The 21,183-nt window shown below is 39.4% G+C and overlaps 1 protein-coding gene across 1 annotated transcript in view; it reads right to left on the minus strand.

Moving 5' to 3' along the window:
* Positions 1-1,352: 1,352 nt before the first annotated feature.
* The window catches only part of ramp1 (receptor activity modifying protein 1), a 72,116-nt gene continuing 52,285 nt past the window's right edge, over positions 1,353-21,183 (minus strand). Inside the window, exon 3 of the mRNA XM_042495179.1 lies at positions 1,353-2,591. Coding sequence (XP_042351113.1) covers positions 2,336-2,591 — 256 coding nt within the window. The 3' untranslated portion in view covers positions 1,353-2,335. The remainder of the gene's footprint in view (positions 2,592-21,183) is intronic.

Below are 21,183 nucleotides of genomic sequence, written 5' to 3' on the forward strand. Positions count from 1 at the left end.
TTTGTTCTCTTTTTCATTCTTTTAGCATCTTCACATAACTGCCTAAATTGAATGCAATCAATATGATAATTGTTGGGATAGTGCCTTTCAATAAGGTAAAGACCATAGATAACAGAGGTGTTTGAAGAGGAAAATCAGAAAGAATAAGGGAATTTTTGGTTAATTCACCGTCTGCCTTCCCCAAACTTATGTTTGTGTACATTGGCCTTTAAAGTCTTTACTCACAAAGCACTTCCACCTGTGTGTCCACTGGCATTTCTTCATTTTAGTTTCCTTGGTGATGGAGGATGGAAGCTGCAGAACATGACAGCATCACAGCCCATCCAAATTGGGGCCATGGCCCCTGCGTTTTGACTGTCCTCTTTTGTGCCGTGCCATCTCTCACCTTCACTGCACATCTGGCAATCTTTAGTAGGTGACATCGTCTCCTACATTTTTCCAGCTGGTTCAGTGTGCATTATGCTATTGAAAGAACTTCCCACTCAGAAGAGAGACTGAGCTGCAGGTATGCCAAGAGATTGAAGAGGCCAGGGAGTCTGATATAAGCAGAGCAAAGGAAATGAAACCTAAAAACAGATAGATTCTACTCCTACTACAGGTTGACGGTGAAGCCATCTTGATGATTGAGAGTATATATTTCAAATATAATGCAGATCTGTTGAAATCAGGTACATTTGCATGACATGGAAACACGAACATTGCATCTGAGAACCTGTTTACACCTGGTATTAACATGTGTTTGAGTAATCTGAACACAAGTTGCTAGCCAAGACACAACACTGTCGCAATACTTCAATCATTAATCTCCAGCTGACCACTTGTGTTTAGATGTCATTACTGTCTGTGTCACTTATTATGCCCGCACTCTTGCTAGCTGTTCACTAGTCATGTTTGCTTGTTATGTTAGCTGTTGTGGCTGTACAACTGGAGACAGTACTGTAAACAGAATTTAAGATGTCTCTTTCCATTGGGCAAGACAATGGACAGACACACAACACCTTGTCCATCTCACTGTAACATCGTCAAGTTATGGAGCGTTAGCACAATTCAAGCCAATATTTGTATGTTGGGCCTTTGTGGGTAGTAAATGGGCTGAAAAGTGGGCCTTATATGGGGTTGACAATGGAATCCATGATGGTCTCATACCAAATCCCCACATGGGTGGGCTTACCATAGTGGTCCTCACAAGGTTTATGCTAGGACTACCTCGGTACCAAGTGAGTTTGGGCCTGAATTGGGCATCTTATGTGGGACCCACTGCCTATGTGGGCAATAGGCATGCGGCCATTATGGAGCCTGTGGATAGTCCCACATAGGGCCCATTTATCAGCCTTTTTACTACCCACGTTAACCCCACATACAAATCCTGCACTGATGATGTTGTCCTTGTCAGGAACACATTACAATGCAGTAGCCTTTACACAACAGAAGATGTTTAGTCAGATGCGCCCCAGACCACCTCCACAAGTGGTTTTAAGTCAACAGATCACAGTGCATGCTAGTGGTTGTTTACACTTACAGTTAGTGCTGCACTTGTCCTTGTATCACCCGAGACCAGGTGTAGACAGGCTCTGAGTGATATTAATTTAGGGTACTTGTCTTCTTGTGTCACGGAAACATTCTGACCATCCACTAACAGATAAATGGATGTTGTACATACTGTGCATATTTACAGTATATGTACGTATATATACATAAAATCTGATATACCTGGGTTCCCTAACAGAGGTCGGAGTAACTGCCCTTTTGTAGCCTAGCCATTGTTTGAATCAGGTCTCCTGGAAAAGTTCAGCACTGCTTTGATTCCTGTGTTGCTGTGATAGGTGACAGTTATTTTAATGGTCTCCAAAAAATAGTTGTTGAATTCTTGTATGAGTTGTAACATCATTATCTATTCCAAAATGATCTGAAGCAGTTTATTTCAATGTTAATTTTTAAAAATATTTACAATATTTTTCCAACAGTCACTATGCAGGTCCACATCAGATGCAGGTGCACACAGATGCAGGTTCCCTTTGCTCCATCATCCCCACAAAATGATTTCAATCCATACCCGACTGTTGGTGTAACAATAGATGGAAGCTGCAAAGGCTTCATATTGGTGTCAGGGCATTCGACATCATTGAAATAGGGTCTGGTTTTACCTTTATCTTGTTCAGCTCCTCTTCCAGATCCATAATTAAGTCTTTCTGGTCCAGCTGAAACCATTTTCCCCAAACACCAACTCTCAGAAAAAAAGATCCTTTGGTCACTTAAGGCTAATATGACGCAACCTTAGGGACAAAAATTACCTCTTGTCTTGAGTTTTGTGACCCTGTCCAGCTCCTTTCCTTTACTACACAATCCCCTCGCTGCGTTTGCTCCTCCATACTACCAGGGCCGTCATGAGCAGGGTGACCAGGATGGGCACTACAATGAAGGGACCCAGGATGTGATTGGGTGGGTCCTTGAGAAGCCGTCCAGACAGCAAGCAGTTGTGAAAGTACTGCTTGTGGACTTGGATAAAGAACTCGTCCACCAGCCTGTTAGGCCAGAAGCACTCCATCTTCCGTGCCACCAGGAACGTGCAATTGGTCAGCTCGCCATATAGCCTGCATGATGGGGACACAAAAGGCACAATAAACCGTAATACAGTATGGGCAACAGCCATCTAACCACTTGCTGACCTTAACTATCCCTTAGTTACTTTGCTTGAACCTGAGCATTCACAATACCTTAACAACTTAAAGAGTAATTAAACTTCCCAAACCACCTTTTTTAGTTGAAAAGCAATATACATGGGTATTTACAATTGTTGATTGATTCAGGTCCAACTCATGACATTTAAGTGCAAGTAACTTCTACATATAGTGTTATAAATATGCGTAGTGACTGCCCTCTAAAGGTTGAAACCTGCCTATTGCAATTGAATTTTGCTATTGGCTGATCTTGGTAGCCTGCTTTCATCAACAACCGAGCCCACTGTTGCTGCCCCAGCGCTGCCCTCTCTCCAACCAACTACTTTGTGTGCATGCAGGGGCAGGGAGGTGCTGTGGATGGAGAGGTGGCACGGATGGGTGAATGGGTGTGTCCTAGCCACCCTCCCAGCCCTGTCCATTTTTGAGACTTTTTTCACATTACAGGAAGAAGGCCCTCAAGCCAAAAGTGGGAGTCACTCTTTAAGGTTGATTACTATCATGTCCCTTCCGTCTTCCCCATTTGGCTTGCCTAATTATTACTTTGACATGTTTCAATCTCTTCTGTGTATGCTGTTGCCAACTACGATGAATACGGGATTGTTTCCCTGGAAAAGAGGGTGTGGTGAAAGAGCCTGTCCAATGTATGAGAGAAGGCTGTGTCTGGCAGATTTTTTTATTGTTAGCCATAGTAAACAGGATATCAAAAAATGTAAAATCCGATTGTTATTTATTAAGTTCTAACATGCTGCTGTTAAGCTTACAGACTTGTTCATGGTTGGACTTAAGGAGTAACCAGGAGAGGAAAATGTGTAACCAGGAGCTGGGGTATGAGAACACTCTTGTACCAGAGTGTTCAGGTGGCTCAGATGCAAAACACTTGTCCTTCTCCATTAGAAACAGCAAGAGGGATGGGTCTATTGTTTGGACCTAGTGTATGTGTGTGTATGTGCTTGTTGCTCTCCCTTGGTGAGTTTATCATCATTATAAATGAGGTAATGACCCACGATTATGATAAAGCACACAGAGGACATTGCACAAATTAAGGTCATAAATCATAGGATATAATGTGTAGGCAGCAATTCACATTAACAGAAACCTTACACATATGCACACTCGCACACTGACAGTTATTTGGCTTACCGAAGTCCTTCAATGGCACAGCAAGGCTGCCCCCCAACTGTTTCCTGCAGCTAATTACATCTCTGGCTCGTTGTTTTATGGATTTTATGAGGAAAATGCCAAGAATTTTATTAAAGGGCAAATAGGTGTGAGATGGTTTTTATGTAGATTTTATTTCCTCACAAATTTAACAGTAGTACTTAACAGTAAGAGAGGTCCTTGTAAATTGAGCACAAGTCATAATTAGAAAATGTATTTTTTGTGGTGCTACACTGTGCCACTGACAGGTGTGTCAGTAAACTTGAGGGGATGTGTAGAGTCTGGTGGCATTTCTCTGTGGGTCTGTCATTGCAAGTGACCCCTTTCACATTAAACATAGTCAACTGATGTAGCAATAACATTAAAGGATCAATTAGTGCAGAATTAATATCTAAACACTGTCTCTGAAGAGGACTGCTCTGCTAGTCCTCTCTGATGTGCACAGCTCAGATTTAATATGTTTGTTTAATATTCTAAAAGCTTTTGATGAGCGTCCCAACAGCACGGCGTCTTTCTTTGCGGAAGTTTTGGAGATGTAAACAGCTCAGGGCTTTTGGCATGGGACCAGCTCTGCGGAGCACTGCGGTTGCTCCGGGTGGCAGCTCATTCTGTTGGGGTACTTCTTCCCTCCACTTTTTCCTTGAGGTTTTAGAAATCAGTCTTGGAGGAGAAAAAAAAAAATTCTCATCCTGCTGCTGGTCTAATGAGCACTGAGGTTTCCAGGGATGTTTATGAGTCACCAAATGACAGAAGTCAAAGCAGAGTTGAGGCAGGAGCAGCGTGCACAAAGAGATGTAGTTGATTATTAACTCACCTCTTGTTGCTAAGGTTAAATTAAATCTGACGGTGCGAGTATGCATGCGAATGTGCATTCAATGAACTGCTGAATGAAGTTCATTATCACTTTCTTTTTAATCATCCAACTTATCAAACAGAGTACAGACTGAATCAGCCTGTGTTACATAAAGCAATGGCAGTCATACATGGAACTGGTTAAACTGATGTCATTGTTCGTAAAGATGTCATTGTGCAGAACTTTTGGTTCTTTATTAAATTGCCCTTTGTGCTGCAACCAAGACATTCAGTACTGTTATGGTGTCTTTTTAACTAGTCACCTACTATTGTATTCTAACACTGTCTCTCTGTCTGCATAGTGAATGTGTGCGCACGTATTTTTCAGGCTAGAGGAATATGCTTATAATTGATAATGTATTGATACAATTCTTCCGATTAACAAGAAAGGAAGACAGACAACCAAAACGAGGCAGCAACGAGGAATGCGTAAAATCAAATTTACATCTTTTTCCTTTTCCTTCTACCTTTTCTGTCTCTCATGCAGAAATCCAGAGCTGATCACTGTCTACCAACGACAGTCTATTTTGATTGTATAGTAAAGGAGTGCAACTTAAGGAGTGGGTGAGGTCAGTGAGTTGGTACTGAGATACAGAGCTAATGGCCTCTTTCAGTGTAATACAATTTTGAATGAAATAGGTATAAATCTGACCAGCAATAGAGACTCCATAAAACAATGTTTTGTAACGGTATTTGTGGTGTGTGGAAATCCACAAACAGCAGCACTAACAGATTGGTAACAGTGTTACTGCTGACTGCTTAAGGTGCAGTGACACTCCAGATAGTTGAATTTAAATGGTCTACCTCATGTGCCAGATGGTTTGTTCCACAGAACCATCTGAGAAGCGATTCTTCTTCTTCTTTCTTCTTCTTTCAACGAAAAAATACTCAAGAGCTGTGTTCGAAACCGTCCCCTCACTCACTCACTCACTATTCACTATGTAGTGTGTATTAAATAGTGCACTATATAGGGAATAACCAAGTGCTATTTTGGACACTACCTTGACATTTTTTTCCCCCTGGAAATACACATCTGCATTTCGTTGTGGTAGACGGAAGTTAGATGTAGAGTACATTGTATGTACACTCAAATTTGCTGTGCATTGTGGGCATTTTATAATGCACTATATAGTGGATGAAATTAACAGCAGATAATTCGAACACCACTACAAAATGGTGAACACACTATATAGTGCACTATATCCATGATGGGGGATGAACACAGCTAAGTTCTGATCTAACTGATGCTATCACAGCATCTGTGGTAACCTCTTCAGTAGCAGCCATTATTGATTTGAATGAACGGTTGCCTTCAGTATTGTTAGATGATGAAATGGGTGTACTACTAGGTAATTACCAAGGAGGGCATACACTATTTTACTTTCCAATGGCTTTTTTGGTGATAGGTGGGTATACTGTAAATGCCAGAAAGAAGGTGGATATACACACCTAAACCATGCCCATAGCTGCCAGTAATTCCTAATAAGACACAGATTCGTTTGCAAACACATTTTTTGAAGCCTCAAAAGATAATGGGTATATGAAGAGAGCGAGATACTGCATCGGAGGCAGGGCCCCATTCATTCCTGTCAAAGTTGCTCATTGGAACAAGAAGCCAAAATAGCTTGACTTCCTGGGTATAAAAACACCCGGATCATTTTCATTGGTAAACCCATAGAGCAAATACATTAGAGACTTCGCCATCTGAGTTGGTTATGTCTGGTTTAGCCTTCTGCTTATTGTAATGGGGATAAAGTGATTCAATTGTTTGGATCCTCCAGGACTCATGGGGTTAGCTCATTAGGTAATTGGAGCAAAAGGATCAAATCCCACAGGGGGCTGTGACACTTATAAAAGCGGAATACAGTGATTTACAGATGTGTCTTAAATCTAAGTCTATAGGAAAAAGGATTTTTGAGCCCAAAGGCATCACATGATTGACAAGAAGTTCTTGTTATATGGTATAACTTTCTAGTCGATTTGACACGCCACGCCACGCCACGCCACGCCACGCCACGCCACGCCACGCCACACCGAGCTGCACCAAGATAAGCACACCACAGATGGACCATCTCTGGAGTGGGGCCAAAAGTGCACCCTACCTCCAATCAGGTGGCGGTGATGTCTCACCAACTGCAGCCAACCCCAATAACCCCCTTTCTCCCTGTGAAAAAGTTAGTGTTGCGAGATAACAAGGCTCAAGACAAGCCATAATCAGGTAAAGACACATCCTCAAGGGGCCAGCCCTGTTGTCATAGAGACACAAATCCCTGCCCACTGGGCTGATGTGTTGAGTCAAACCAAATCAATTAAAGACAAGATAGCCCAGGTGTGAGGAAAAAGGGTACATGTCAACATAGGGCCTAGCCAAGATGGATTTTTGTGTGATCTCATCATCTTTCAGGATCTTATGATATTGTAAGAATCCTGCTAAATAAATGTGCCTGATACTGAAGCCTTGTGATGACACTACCAGGCCAAGTATAAAGTGCGCTCAACAGAGCCAGACATCCTTATTTAATTGCACGCTGGATGCTTATGTTAGCCCTAATGGATGGTGAGATAGATCATTCTCCAATGACTCTGCTCATGTGAGTACGAGTTTGTCTATTCCAGGATTTGCCATCTTAGTTTAAACCTCAGACAGAGAGGAAAAAGTTTACATGGAATGACTCATCTTATTTAGACAAAGAAATAGGGCAGCTTCACACAGAGTTTGCTGTACATGGTTTCTTGCTCTGGCTCCAATTTAAATTCACTTAACATCTCCTGATAATCAGATGGTACATTTCTGTTTAAAGGTTAAGGCATCTCTAAAGTCAGAAATAGGAGGTAGATAGATAGAGAAATTCAGAAGCTCACAAGTAAAAGAAAGAAGTGGCCATATTTGGTTTGGTTTGTTTGAGGGACGGTTTATTTAGTCTTTCACCAAAGGGTCACTAAAGGGCAGTATAAACAGGGATGTATTTGGGGAGATGATGATAATAAAGTGAGTCAACACATTCTCATCCCAGGTCATCAAATACAGATGCTTCAAGGTTGTCAAATAATGACCAACTGAAAGCATCCTTTCGTGTCTCTGTGAGACACACCCTTTAAAGTCTGGATGTGAGGCAAAGCTGTCTTCTGTGTGAAACCCCTTTATACATGATTTAAGTTCTGAAATGGTTGTTGTTAGGTTTAGGCAACAAAACTACTTTGTTACGTTTGGATAAAAAATAATGTTTTGGGTTAAAGTGGGTTATAAGTACTTAACATGATGTAAAAGTAACATGTGAGAGACGTAGGTATGTCATGGACAAACGTAAGTTATATAATATTATGTTATATAATATTGGTATTTTGGTTTCACAGGGACACGAACTGTTGTCTCCTGGTTGAAAGTCTTGCTTTGTTTGATCCATCCTCTGCTGCCCGCCCCATACAGACTTTCTCAGTTTAAACTACATGGGCTATATCGGCTGTTCTGAACCTCAAATATTGCCGCAGATGGGTTACACTGGAACTAACTGAAAGACACTAAATGTTGCCTTTGGCCTCAGTATCAGACACTGAGGGGCAAAATTAAGTGTCTGTATTTGAAGATTTTTGAATATGAATGGGCTGAATAATTACAGTTTTGTAAGACAACAGTCAAAACACAGCTCCAAAATGATGGTCTTTGGAAGGTAAATAGATACAGTCAGACAGTGTTTACCAGTAACCTAAAATTCTTAGTGATCCCTCAAGCACATGCACCACCTGTAACCTGCCACAAGCTTAATCCTCTAGTTGAGACTCTGCATCCTTTGCCAACTTTTACTCACAATTTTGTATAATCATTGCATACTCATAAATTTATGGACTGGACAATACATACACAAGGGGTTAACAGGAAAAAAAGAATAAATAAATCTAGCTGTCTGTTTGAGTAACTGCTTACATATGTTTTGTGCAGTTGTGAGAGCAGTTTGCCAGCAGATCCTGTCAGATTGTGTGCATGGTCAAGGCCGTGCGTGACTGTGTGCCCACTCTCACGTCAAGTGTTTTTTGACAGTGTTTTATTTTAAATCTCAACAAGTGTGTGGGAGATGAAATCCACATTATGGGTGTTAAAAAGAGGTGTAATTATGGGTAGAAATGATTGCACAGGCTGTGCTCATATATTACCTGTGAACACGTGGCAAATAAATCTTTGGAATTCAATTTTCAGGTTGGTATTTTAATGTGTTAACATGTATATAAAGTATTTTTAAAGAAATACCATGTGTGCAAGCAATACATCAACTCATAATCACTGCATAATGTAGAAGTGGTAACCAGAGCATGACACAAAGGTATACATGCATGATAGATGTAAACTGTGAGACATCCAGCCTAATTAACTATGTATTAAGTCAATAATATCCCATATGTAAAAGATGAAGGATGGAGGGAGAAGGGGCAATCTACTTTTGATAGTTTGATTTGTTGACTAAGGCACACAGCCAGAAAAAAATAAAACCTGGATAATGAAATACACCAGAGTGTGTTTATTAGCACATGGGAGAAAATAGTGACAGTTATTCAGTTATTTGCCTATTTACACCTATTCCTATGACACGTTATTATGGATCCCACTACATGCTGTGATCGGATTGTAACAGTCAAGTCGTCACATTTAGTTCGCAGGCGGCTGGGATTACTTATTCATTTGATATTGTGCAATATATGATACAAAAAATGGTTTTATGTAGCACGCAATATCACAATCTTTGCCAAGGTTATGTCTTTCAAAGTAAGGACGTGGCCAAGGAACAAGAGTTTTTGGTACAAATCCAGATGCAGTTTAAAATCTTTTGTTGTTAGTTTTTTAACAAAATTCTCTCTCTCACTCTCTCTCTCTCTTTCTCAAACACACACACAAACACACACACACACACACACACAACCTCCTCTCAGCCTAAAAGCTTGAGCAAAAGTAGAGCAGTGATATTTCCTGCAGAAGCCTTTCACTCCATTTCAGATAATGTTTTTTTTTTATAATAGACTAATATTATGCTGTCACCTTCTATCCTCTGCTGGCTTTTAATATGTCAGATTTTTCTGAAAAGTCTGAAAAAGGAAAATGTCATTTGGGAAACCCACTTAAAGTCTAGCAATGATGTTTTGTTTGCTGTTGCCCTTCAGACAACCTCTGAGTCATATTATATTCAGGTGCAGTTAATATTTAGCAGTGTTAAACCTCTCTTTGAAATCACCATCAGTGTGGGGTCACGCTGTGCTGTTCAGTACCACTTTGGCCCTGCGTGGGGGAGCAGAAAAAGTATAGAAGCGGGCTAAAATGTTGCTGTAGATACCTGCAAGGTCACATTCCTGGTAGATTACTTTGTAACATGAACAGCCTATTTCTACTGCTAGCAAAGCCACCCTCAGTACGTCATAATACCGCAACTACACCTACTCTCACTGAGAAGATTGTGCTTTTGTGCAATTCCCATTCAAAATGTGCCTGTTCACAATGGCAGGGTTAGCACATATTTTTCCTAATTAATTTCCAATACTTTATTTACGTATTTCAAAATGAGTATGTTTAAATATTAATGCAGTTCCCAGGCATTTGTGGATTAGCAAACTGCTAATGCATTCTAGCTTTACTGGTTTGTTAGATATTTCAGCTTCCAACTAGCTGCATGTGCCCATTGCTAATTGACTAGACTGGCACAAGTGGGTACTTCACATAACATCAAGGCTGTGCCCCTTTTTGGGCATAGATAACTGAAGACCCATGGGTGTCAAAGCAATTTTATGTATTTGCATTAACATAAACAGTTGTTTTTGCAACCTTGCCTGAACCTGAGCATCTAGGATACCTTGGGTGATTGCCGTGATGTCCCTTCAAGTTTCCCCTGTCCATGCGGATCACTAACCCTGGCCCGGTAATGGTTTATCACGTAATACTTGTTTCAGTGGTCACTCAGTGCAGCACTAGACTTAGTTAACAAGAAAATGTATTTCAGGTAACATCAGTCATGTTCAGGATTTTTCATAGACATATTATTTGGATAAAAACATTTGCACACCTGTATGTCGACAAGTGCATAGGAGAAGACCAAAGGCTTGCAAAAGCAGAACAAAAACTCCCGCACGCGGTTCGCCTTACTTGCAATTAAGAGTGGAGTTTAATAACAACGTTTTGGTACAACCTTCATCAGTTTATTTCATACCTGAATACTTAAAGCTAATGTACCGAAACGTTGTTATCGAAGTTTACTCTTGCTTGTTAGTGAGGTGCACAGTATGCAGAAGTTTTGGTTCTGCTATTTATGTATTCTTAACAATAGCAAAATCATATATATTTATATATTCAAAAGTTTTCCAAAACATTCTGTTGATTTATTAAAACAGTTTTTCTAATTTCATAACTACAGCAGGCAATTCATGACTGTGGGAAGCCCAGATTACAAGTGAACAGAATACCATGAATCTACCATGACAATGTAACATCTCCATCTTTCCAGTGATAGTTTTGGTGACCTTGTACAGCGGATTCACTACATGGTCTATAGCAACTGGATGGGGGCCTGAGCTGAAGGTAGACCCCAGTCTAAATTATTATCCTAGTCTGGCACTGCTGAAAGGTCTCATAAATACTGACTATCTCATTTTGAAATTAAAAGCATGATGATAATGGCGCCTGATGCTGATCATAACTTATTCAAGTTTTAATGAGAACAAATTGGTTCATTACAATCTGGTGTCGTAAACATTAACTCTGCCCTTTTCCCCCTATATTCGTGAGTAATTTTCCTTTTTACTCTAGTAATTTATCTATTCTCCTTGTTGAATAGCTTGTCTGAAGAACAGAAAGATTGGGCGTTTTAACTGATGTTTAACTTAAATTAAAACATTGAATACTGCTGCTACCGAGTGCTACTATCCAATCCTGAAAATAAAATCTACAACATTTAACTGGAAGTTAGGGAAACCAATGGTTATTTTTTAACAGTTATGTATCTTAATTTACTGCACTGCGCACCATCCAATTTAAGCACCAAACCCCCTTTAACATACTTAACAAGCATTTAAAAAAAAAAAAAAACCTTTAGCTCTGTTTGCACAGATAACAGTGTCAGCACAGCTAATGGTGCTAACATAGTAAACAATACTAAAGTGCTTTTGCAGTTCAAAATAAAGCCACTTACTCACTGGAGGTGGTACCATGTACTGTATCTGCAGTAGCAGTAATCATTTTTAGATCTGACAAAGATCTAAACAGGAATCAAAAACTTGTCTTACATAAACTTGTGTGGCATGAAGTAGCGTACAAGTGTTACCTCATTCCTTATGTGCGCTGTTTTTAGATAGCCTTGCACCTACATGATGTGCGCGTAACTAAACCTCTTTCAGCTCACCAGTGGAGACCAGAGGGCTGGCAGTGGATACTATGTTTCCACATGTTAACACAGCTATCAAACTGTCTAGCAGCAAAGCCAACAGACAATAAACTAAAAAGCATTAACATTCCACCACCTCTTTATGAATAATGTTTTGAAATGTGGCGCAAAAACTCATCAAGTTAATTGAGCAATGGTCCAAAAGGAAATGCCTCTTGAGCTGTTTCACTTTTTTTTTTTTCAAAAGCAACATTGGCCGAGACTGACATCTCTGTAAGAAGTAAGGAGGAATCAGTCAAAAACTGTTGCATCCTATAGTTGGCCTGCTAACTCGATGTCCACTTGTGACCAATTCATGGACTATCCAAAAAATACAACACTGCAACTCATCCTGATCAACAGTGATGCTGTCATTATACTTTTTCATTATACTTTTATTCATTATAACTAAGGAGGACATCTGATAAGATATGAGAGAGATCCCTGAGAAAAATGGGTCATGAAGCATCAAAGAAATGCAGCCGCAGCTGAGAACAGGGTGAAACCTGATAAAAAACAGATAAAAATCTATTGGGGATTAGAACTTTTGTCATTTCAGCAAAGAAACATATCTGTGCTGATTTTGGTTACAGTCTTAAATTTCTGAACATGACCCACTGTGACTGTTCTAGCCTGCCCTATATGTGCAACCACATGTCATCAACTTCAGTATTTTGGGTCCTAAAAAAGCCTCTCATCATTGCATGTAATATTGAGGACTTATATTGAGTCCTGCTGCTTGGAGAGATCACCTAAAAGCAGACCAGGAGAAATTCCTCCCTCTAAAAACAAAGAAATGTTTAAAAGAAAAAACAAAAAAACAGGCGAAACTGTCACTACTAAGCACATCAGACAAAATGTTCTTTTTCTTTCTACTTTGTTATTCTGCTTACCTCCCGTGTCTCTTTTCCTCTAGGGGAGGCTGAACATCTGAGTTTGTCCACAAGTGTGTGTGCAACTCTTTCTTTTTCCCAAATGAGAGCAAAAGTGATATTTTGCAATTTTGAAAGATGTTTTTTTGTGTTTTTTTTTTTAATGATGAAGTAGTCTCCGGCCCCCAAAATACACAATTGTTTGGACTTTTCTCTCCCTCTCTATCTGTTTCAAATCAGTCAATATCAGGATATGAACAAATGAAGCTCAGTGTGTTGACACGTGTGTGCTTGTGTTTGTGTGAATAACTGCATGTATACTGTATCTGCATTTGTGTTTGAATGCTTTGTGTATGTTTATACTGGGGTATAAATTTGCATCTGTGACTCTGTTTACATAGTTTATACATGTACGTAAATGTTTGTTCAGTATGTACTAAAATGGACACATGACCTAAGTCAAATGCTACAGTAATGTTGTTTCAGATAAAGTGTCTACAGATGCTGACCTGTTGATGCTGGTGTCCAAAACACAGACAGATGTTCACATTTCCAAACAACAAGCATGAAACCTGTCAAGCACCAAGATGTGTGGTGCATTTTTCCAGCTCAAATCAGCAACACAGTCCAGGGCCTGGTTTCCTAAAAGCATTTGAAGACTTTGAAGTATTTCACTGCTGGAAAAAATAGTATTTTAAAAGGTACAAATACTTTTAAAATTAGTGCTACACGACCAGCAAAAACAAAGAGAAAAGACTGTGGCATTTGCATTTGCTCAAGAGGTAGAGAATCTTCAACTACCATAATGCACTACGCCATGATGGATCAATAAATGCACCGACTTATGGGTGACACTGGAAACAATATGGTAGCCAGCTGGTTCTCAAATGGCAGTTAAATAGATAAAGTATCTTTCTAAACACATTTTAGGTGGCGAATAGGCAACACGGTGACAGAATCTTGTATTATAGTTTGAGAGAGATCTATCTAAATCTGCTTCTACTCTTTGTGTTCGTGCTGGCAAACCTACAGTCCCTAGTTTGAGCAACAGCTCTTGAAACAGTGAATTGAGCTGAGAGATGGAGGGAGGTTTACCATAGCTCATTTACACATTTACCTATTACCCGCATGGATAAAGCTGGTTGAAAATTGGTTAAATATCCCTTTTAAGGGCCCGATTGAATCATAGTTTAGTTAGTACAGACAACTTATAAAAACACAGTAAAAAATAAACTATTGGTTTTAACTTAAAAAAAAGTCCAGGCTGCCTTACATTTTGAAGTTGACTGAACATGAGAAGACAAGATCAGTCATAACAAAATTACCTCAACTTGTCCTCAGACCAAATTCAGGGAACCTAAACTTTAAAGCTGGCCAGGAAAATAGCCTTATAAGTTTAAAGAATGAGTTTCTTTTTACAGTTTGGATGTCAGGTATCAGAGTTTTAAGAGTAGCCTAGCCTCTGCCTCGCACAGCAGGTAAATCAGTCAAAGTTTAGTTTCCTAAACCTATTTTCACCCAGTAACATAAAATACCATGGTCAGAAAGTTGAAAGCTGTGGACTGTTTACTACACAATCAAGCTTCCCTGCAGAGTGCTTGTCCTTTAGTTAGAAGTTAACAGCAAGCAAGTAAACATGGATGTAAACAATAGTGAATTTCAAATATGTAAAAAAAATAATGGCCTTTTATATGTTTTATGAGGTAGGAATGGATTTGATACATTTGTTAGACATCAAGAATACACACAACTGGTTCTGCAAGTGACGGTAAATTTAACGTTGCCCACGTTTTGTCAAAAATGGCAAACAAGCCTTAGTAAATCTAGCCTTCACTTTCCAGTGGCTTATGATCATTTGTTTTATGTTTACAAATTCATCCATGAGTTTATATGTTTGCAAATAGAACCACAAAAAATATGGGAATATTCTGTCAAACTCTTAAATTAAGAGCACTTTTCTGACCTATCTTTGCTTTGAGTTTAATTCTACCATCTTTTTCAGAACGTAATGCAGTTATACATTGTCAAGTGAAACATACATTTAATCAGAATTTACCCCAAATGACTGTATCTAAGTTTCTCTGACTATACAAGACTGTTATAACAAATGTAAACTAAGAAAAAATCATTAGAAAATACTGCAGTGGAACTTCCTGAACACTTGTGTTTGGTGCAATGTTAGTAGTGCACAATCAAAAGAAGGAAACTCATCCAGAATTCCTCTCCTGCTTCTACTGAAACCCAGCGGGACCAATGGGTCGTCAAAGCGAATGTTTGCAGTACTAATGCCAAGGCTCAGAACAAGGAGATGGTTCAATTAGAGCAGGAAACACCTCTTGTTGTCTGTTCTTCAAAGGGCTCCAGTACATATAGGCAGCTCTGCGTCAAATTTGAGATGTTTTCAAAGCTTATAGGAGGTGAAAGACTGTAAAGAACTGGGGTTTTTACAGCAACAAAGGAAGAGAAAAAGAGATGATATGTTTGTTCCCTCGAAGGAAGAAGAACAAATGCAGTGGTTTCTCCTTTCTAGCAACAGAAGAGAAGCGTGGATGTGAAGGAAATGTATGCCAGCCAGTCTGATGATCTTCAAAATTGGGTGACTTCTTTCATCAAACTTTAAATACAGATGGAAATCCTCCCTAACTGAGGCAAGTATTCAAATCATTGTCCTAATGCTATTAAAGATGCACTGCATAACAGCTGCAGCCGCGCAACAATCCAGGCAATGCTGGATGTTATCCAGTCATTAGAGCTGTAAAAACATACGGCAATCCATTTCTAATCACCGACTAATCAGCCGTTTAATCACAGGGGTCCACAGAAAGGGAACTTCAATTAGCTTTCCACACTGCTGAGCTTGTTGGATTTCTCTGGCCTGGGTTCGCACATAACCCCGATGTGAGCTCACTCACAAAAGGGTTTTTAAATTATTACAGACGGCTGACAGGCATGCATGACTGACTGACCAAAATACCCTCCAACAATCACACGCAAAGAAAGGCCCTTGTAAAACCAAGAAACACAGCTATTTTTAAACTAAGAGCCCGTGGCATGAAAAACTGAGACAAGGGCAAAGGCAGAGAATGAGACCTTAATTAGGATTAATCAAAAACTTAATATCCGTCTTTTGATTCATTGGGCAAACTTGCTCCAGTGTTCTGATCCTGCAGTAAGGTCAGCTGGGCAAGGTGCTGAGATCAAGCTGAATTCACAAAACTACTTAGTGTACAAGGTCACCAAAACCATCATATACCTCCTGTTTCTGAACTTAAACACAGTAGTAGAAAGGAGCTTAGCATTTCAGTAAAAGTGACAAAACACAGGGATTGATAAGCAGAAGAAAAAATACTCTTTGAACTTATTGTAACTTATTTGTATGTTATAAAGTATCTTCTTGGAGAAATTGAATCTAATTTGTTTGTTTACTCTGCAAATGAAATCTAAAAGGGAAGAAAGCTGAAGTTGTTTCTGCCGTGTTTATGAGGCTATGCAAAATGCTGGAGGAGTTTGTGTGTGTGTGTGTTGGAGGCTACACTTAGCTACTGCCACACTGAACACAGTAATGTAATAAAGTGCCACAGTTACCCAACTAACCCAACACACACAGCGGATGGATGAGTAGATAGCCTACAGGGTCTTGGGGTTGGCAGATGGATCGACTAAAGCATACTTAATAAACCCAATACATATTCATATGCAGCGGATTATCTCAAGTTGTTGATGTTTAAGTTTTGAAAAAAAAAAAGATGAGGTGAAGCTACACTTATTTGTGCCCATCAAATGCAAATGAGTGTTGTTGTGCAGCTTTCACTTCTCCATATACATTTTCCTCATTCAAGATACAAGGTTCAAGATTACTTTCTTTGTCCCTAGGGAAATTTGTCTCGGACCTAAAGGCTAACACATGAAAATACATACATAGACACACACACAAAGTGCATAGCACAGGAAAGTGCAAACATAAAGTGCACGCAAATACATGCAACAGTGCCCCAAACTTTACACCCTCCTTTTTTCTGAGTTTAGGAGATTCACTGATAGAGGGATGAAGGAATTCTTATACCTATTAAGGTTTCTTCGCCTGTATTTAATAGGGACCATATAGTGTCAACCTGGTGGATGCAGTTAGTATTTTGAATACAGGACATGTGGCCATAAGAACCAGGGCCATTCATGTTTTTGTGTCCGCCACTGTAGTTCTCCTACACACTTGTCACACAGGAGACATTTCAGTTCTGTAACCTCACCATTAGATGCCATTAAATCCTAAATACTGGACCTTCAAACTATGCTTGTTTAATTTTGTATATTTGTTTGTTGATGTACAGACATGTCTAATAATTGTTTTGTGACCTTGCTTTTTACTAAATTAAGGGTTATACATCTTTGGTTCAACCACCAGGCCTTGTGTGTTAATAAGCAACCTGTTAATGACCAACTGTTCCAGGCAAAGACTGAGTTGTGGTTGGCAGTCTGATGCTGCTGTGACTTTATTTCTGCATCATTTAGCCAGTGACCACAGTGACAGTGAAAATGTAAGTATCTTTTACGCCTCAAATCTCAGTGTGAAAGCCTTGAATAATCTGCCAAACAACAGCTTTTCAGCACTTTGCTGATTCTCTCTTTATGTGACAGCATGATTATTTTCCCCAAAAAACATGGTGTGGCTTTGGGGAAGACGCAATGCCGATGACCCTTCCTGCTCAGCTGTCAATCAAACACATACTGCACACCTGCCTGCCCACTCAGAGGCTTACAAGATAAAGGACAGTTTGGGAGTTTTTATTTCCATAGGCCCTTTTAAACAACGATTTTGACATGATTTTGGTGCATACAAGGGAATGACATGCAACCACGATTAGGCGGTCTTTTATAATCACTGTGGACGTTGGATTAAAACACAAATTATTGTCCCAGTTGTTTGCCAGAGGGCATCTTCTGTTATGATGACTGCAGAAAAGATTAAAGTCTTCGACTCTTAATAATTGGAGTTGTGCCCATCGTCTTGAAGCAATTAAATTGTTACTTTCTTTGTTGAGAGATGCTATTGGCACTATGTAATTGGACATGACAGTTGAGTACCAAATCCTTTATCATTCGCAGTTTTTCTCTCCAGCTGTTTTTTAGTCTCATCCATTTTTCCAAACTTAATTGTTTCTTTAACGTGAAATAAGTGACTGCAGTGTGTACACTTTCTTTGGCCACAAGGGAGCCTTTACAAACCATCAGCTTTACAAACGCAGACTAAATCTCGTCTCGCAGGAATCTCACAGACTACATCCTCCTGATGTAGGCAGTGACCTCGGTGGCATGTGTTTTATTGAGGAGTCTGTGGTACTCTATGTGACCTCACATAGCGGCTCCAGGGCACTGAAAGCTATGAAAAACTGTAGTGAGAGATTTAATGGCTGAATGAGAAAAAAAAGCAAGATGGATGTGAAAAATTGAAAGTTAAATAAAGAGACAGAAAAATATTTATGGTTTAGAATGTGTTGAGCTGTTGGCTAGCTGACACTTAGTCCACGGCTGACTATAAATGGCCATATCTCAAAGCAAACAGTTCAAAAGGTTAAACGGCTGCTTCCTCACCACAACATGTTTAGTATTAAGGTGCTGCTTCTGTTGACTAATCTAAAAGGTTTGTGCTGAGGGTGACTGATCATGCAGCAACGTACTCTATATCCCAACTTCTCAAATGCTAAGTGGCCATACGTGTCAAATTATGACAATCCAGGTACCCCTCCAGCAACAATTTTGAATGCACAAGGATGGTGTTTTAACTGATTTTCATTACATGCAGTGTGTCCTTTCAAAATAAACTTTCATTTCAAAGGGAATATGTAGTTCCCACTTATCACATGCATACAGTCTTTTCTCATAATAAACTTAGAACGTTAGTTTACTTCCCTAGTTGGCAAAAACAATATGTGGTTAGGTTTAGAAAAAACATCACAGTTTAGTTTAAAATAAGTAAATCAATTAATCATTTATTGCCTGAGTTGAGCAAGAAAATAGCATCCAGGAGAATGAGACTGGTCGTTAACTGCCAAAGACACATGGATATCATTCCCAAGGATGTCCCACATCAACATATTTAGTAACATACTATTCCATCAAGTGACATTAATTGCGTAGTATAGCACACTAGGTTAAAATAACTCAACTGACATTTGGTTACATATAAGACACGAAGGGTGATCACCCAGATGAAGGTTTGGAGTTTGTTAGACCCATCCACCTCCACTCTTGCTCACCCAGTGCATATTTTCTTGCTCTTTTATCACAGCAGTTGTTCTGAGTGGCAAAAATACCACCTTATGCATCTTATACCACCACCGAGGGGTACCTTGGTGCGTTGAAATCTGAAAGCATTGGTTTTGACAAGTTGGGAGTGAGACAAAGTTAGATTAATCATACACTAACCTTATGTAGCTAGAATAAAAAATCAAGCTAATATGTTTTCTACAGCACATTTGTGCAGCACATTTATTATCGTATTGATATGCAAATACATGACATTAGAATTGATTATATATGCATCTATGTGTTTATGTGATCTGAAGACAAGTGGTGGAACAGTATTTGAAATACAGATGCCGAGAGCTTAAATTTTTAGAACAACATGCTGGGAAAAAGTTCAAATTGAGCATTGATGCTGACATGTTATCATTCCTGTCCTCAGCTGGATGTCTATGTCCTTCCATCTGCCTTCCATCTGCATTAGCAGACTTGTGATATTTTCCATCTGCTGAGTGTCTTGTGCATACCTGAGTGCTAGCAGACCAAAAAGATAAATTGCAACAACTTTCTTCTTCAAATTATCATACAACTAAGCTCAACATCAAATGCATCTACACTGCACACTTATTAGTAAACCCAGCGTTTTTTCACAGCAGCGCCATATCAGAATAATTTGATTAGTCTCAATTAAGGATCACCATGTCAACAAACTGTGCCCCAGACATATCCTGTACCCAGAGACAATCGTGAAAATATTGAAAATGCACTATTGCATCTCCTAGCTGAGTTTCTTTCTCTTCCTCTACAGCTCTTCATGCATGAATGTACAATGTCTTTCATGCCATCAAAGGAACTTACTCTAACTTGCATATTTTCACAGTGATAACTAATGAGGCAAATCAGCTGCAGAGATTATTAAAATCCTTAAAGAAGTGGTATACCATTTGGGTTGCAGTGTCATCACCTCAGACAGTGTCTCTGGAAGTAATTAGACAAGTCAGATAAGTGATTCAATAAGCATCACATGCAGCTGAAAACATGAACATGAACATGAACATGAACAAACATAAGCAATGTTATGGCAAGTAGAAGAGGAGTTTCACAGCAGCTGGATTGGAAAATTGAAATGAATTGATGCATTTTCTCCACCTTAAAGATTACACTTGTGGTTTTGCATGTTTTAGTCAATTTAGTGCTCCCCCTGAGAGCTAACATTAATTACATTTAATAATTGGTGCTTTGCATTTCACATGTTGAATGATACTTCCCTCACTTCCAGGGCAATCGCTGATTTCCATACATTTCCATAAAATATGAATGCATTGGTAGACTTGCCTGAGTGCTTGAGTTGCAAACAGCAAAGTTTGCTGATGTAAATGCAGCTGAGAAATTTTAAATCAATCTGCACTTGAACTGGATTAACATAAAGCATCAATGTAACATTGACACAAACTAAAGCATGCTTACTGTAATGGAGTGCACAACTCGAGCAACTTTCAGTGCTAATGGATCATACTTTTGGAAATAAATGCAAATCAACATTCATCTAAAAGTTGTCAGTGGTAATCTAAAATGTCAGTGTATTCTCATATAATGGTTTGTATGATATCTGATGATTTGGCACTCCACGATTGATGTTAGGTCCTTAACATGAAGTCACATAATTAACATAAAGTTACTGAGGTTAGACTAATACATAGACATATTATCTTGAAGTGTTTCAAAGTTCATTGAAACTTCACACAGTTCTGAACATCAATCTCCTTGGAAAGTCTCGGGAGAAACGCTGTTATTTAGTGACTCATCCACCACCCCAACCTGCCTCCGTACTGGACTGCCCAGAGGCACTTCCTTCTTTAATACTGTCAGCACATTGGACATGTGATCGCAGCCTTCTACATGGGTTGTGAACAAATTTCTCGCTCATGATTGCGTGAGATACACATTTTGGTGCATTACTTCTTGTAGGAAAACATATAAAAAGTGCAT

The sequence above is a fragment of the Plectropomus leopardus genome, chromosome 10, assembly GCF_008729295.1.
Source record: "Plectropomus leopardus isolate mb chromosome 10, YSFRI_Pleo_2.0, whole genome shotgun sequence".
Lineage (NCBI taxonomy): Eukaryota > Metazoa > Chordata > Actinopteri > Perciformes > Serranidae > Plectropomus > Plectropomus leopardus.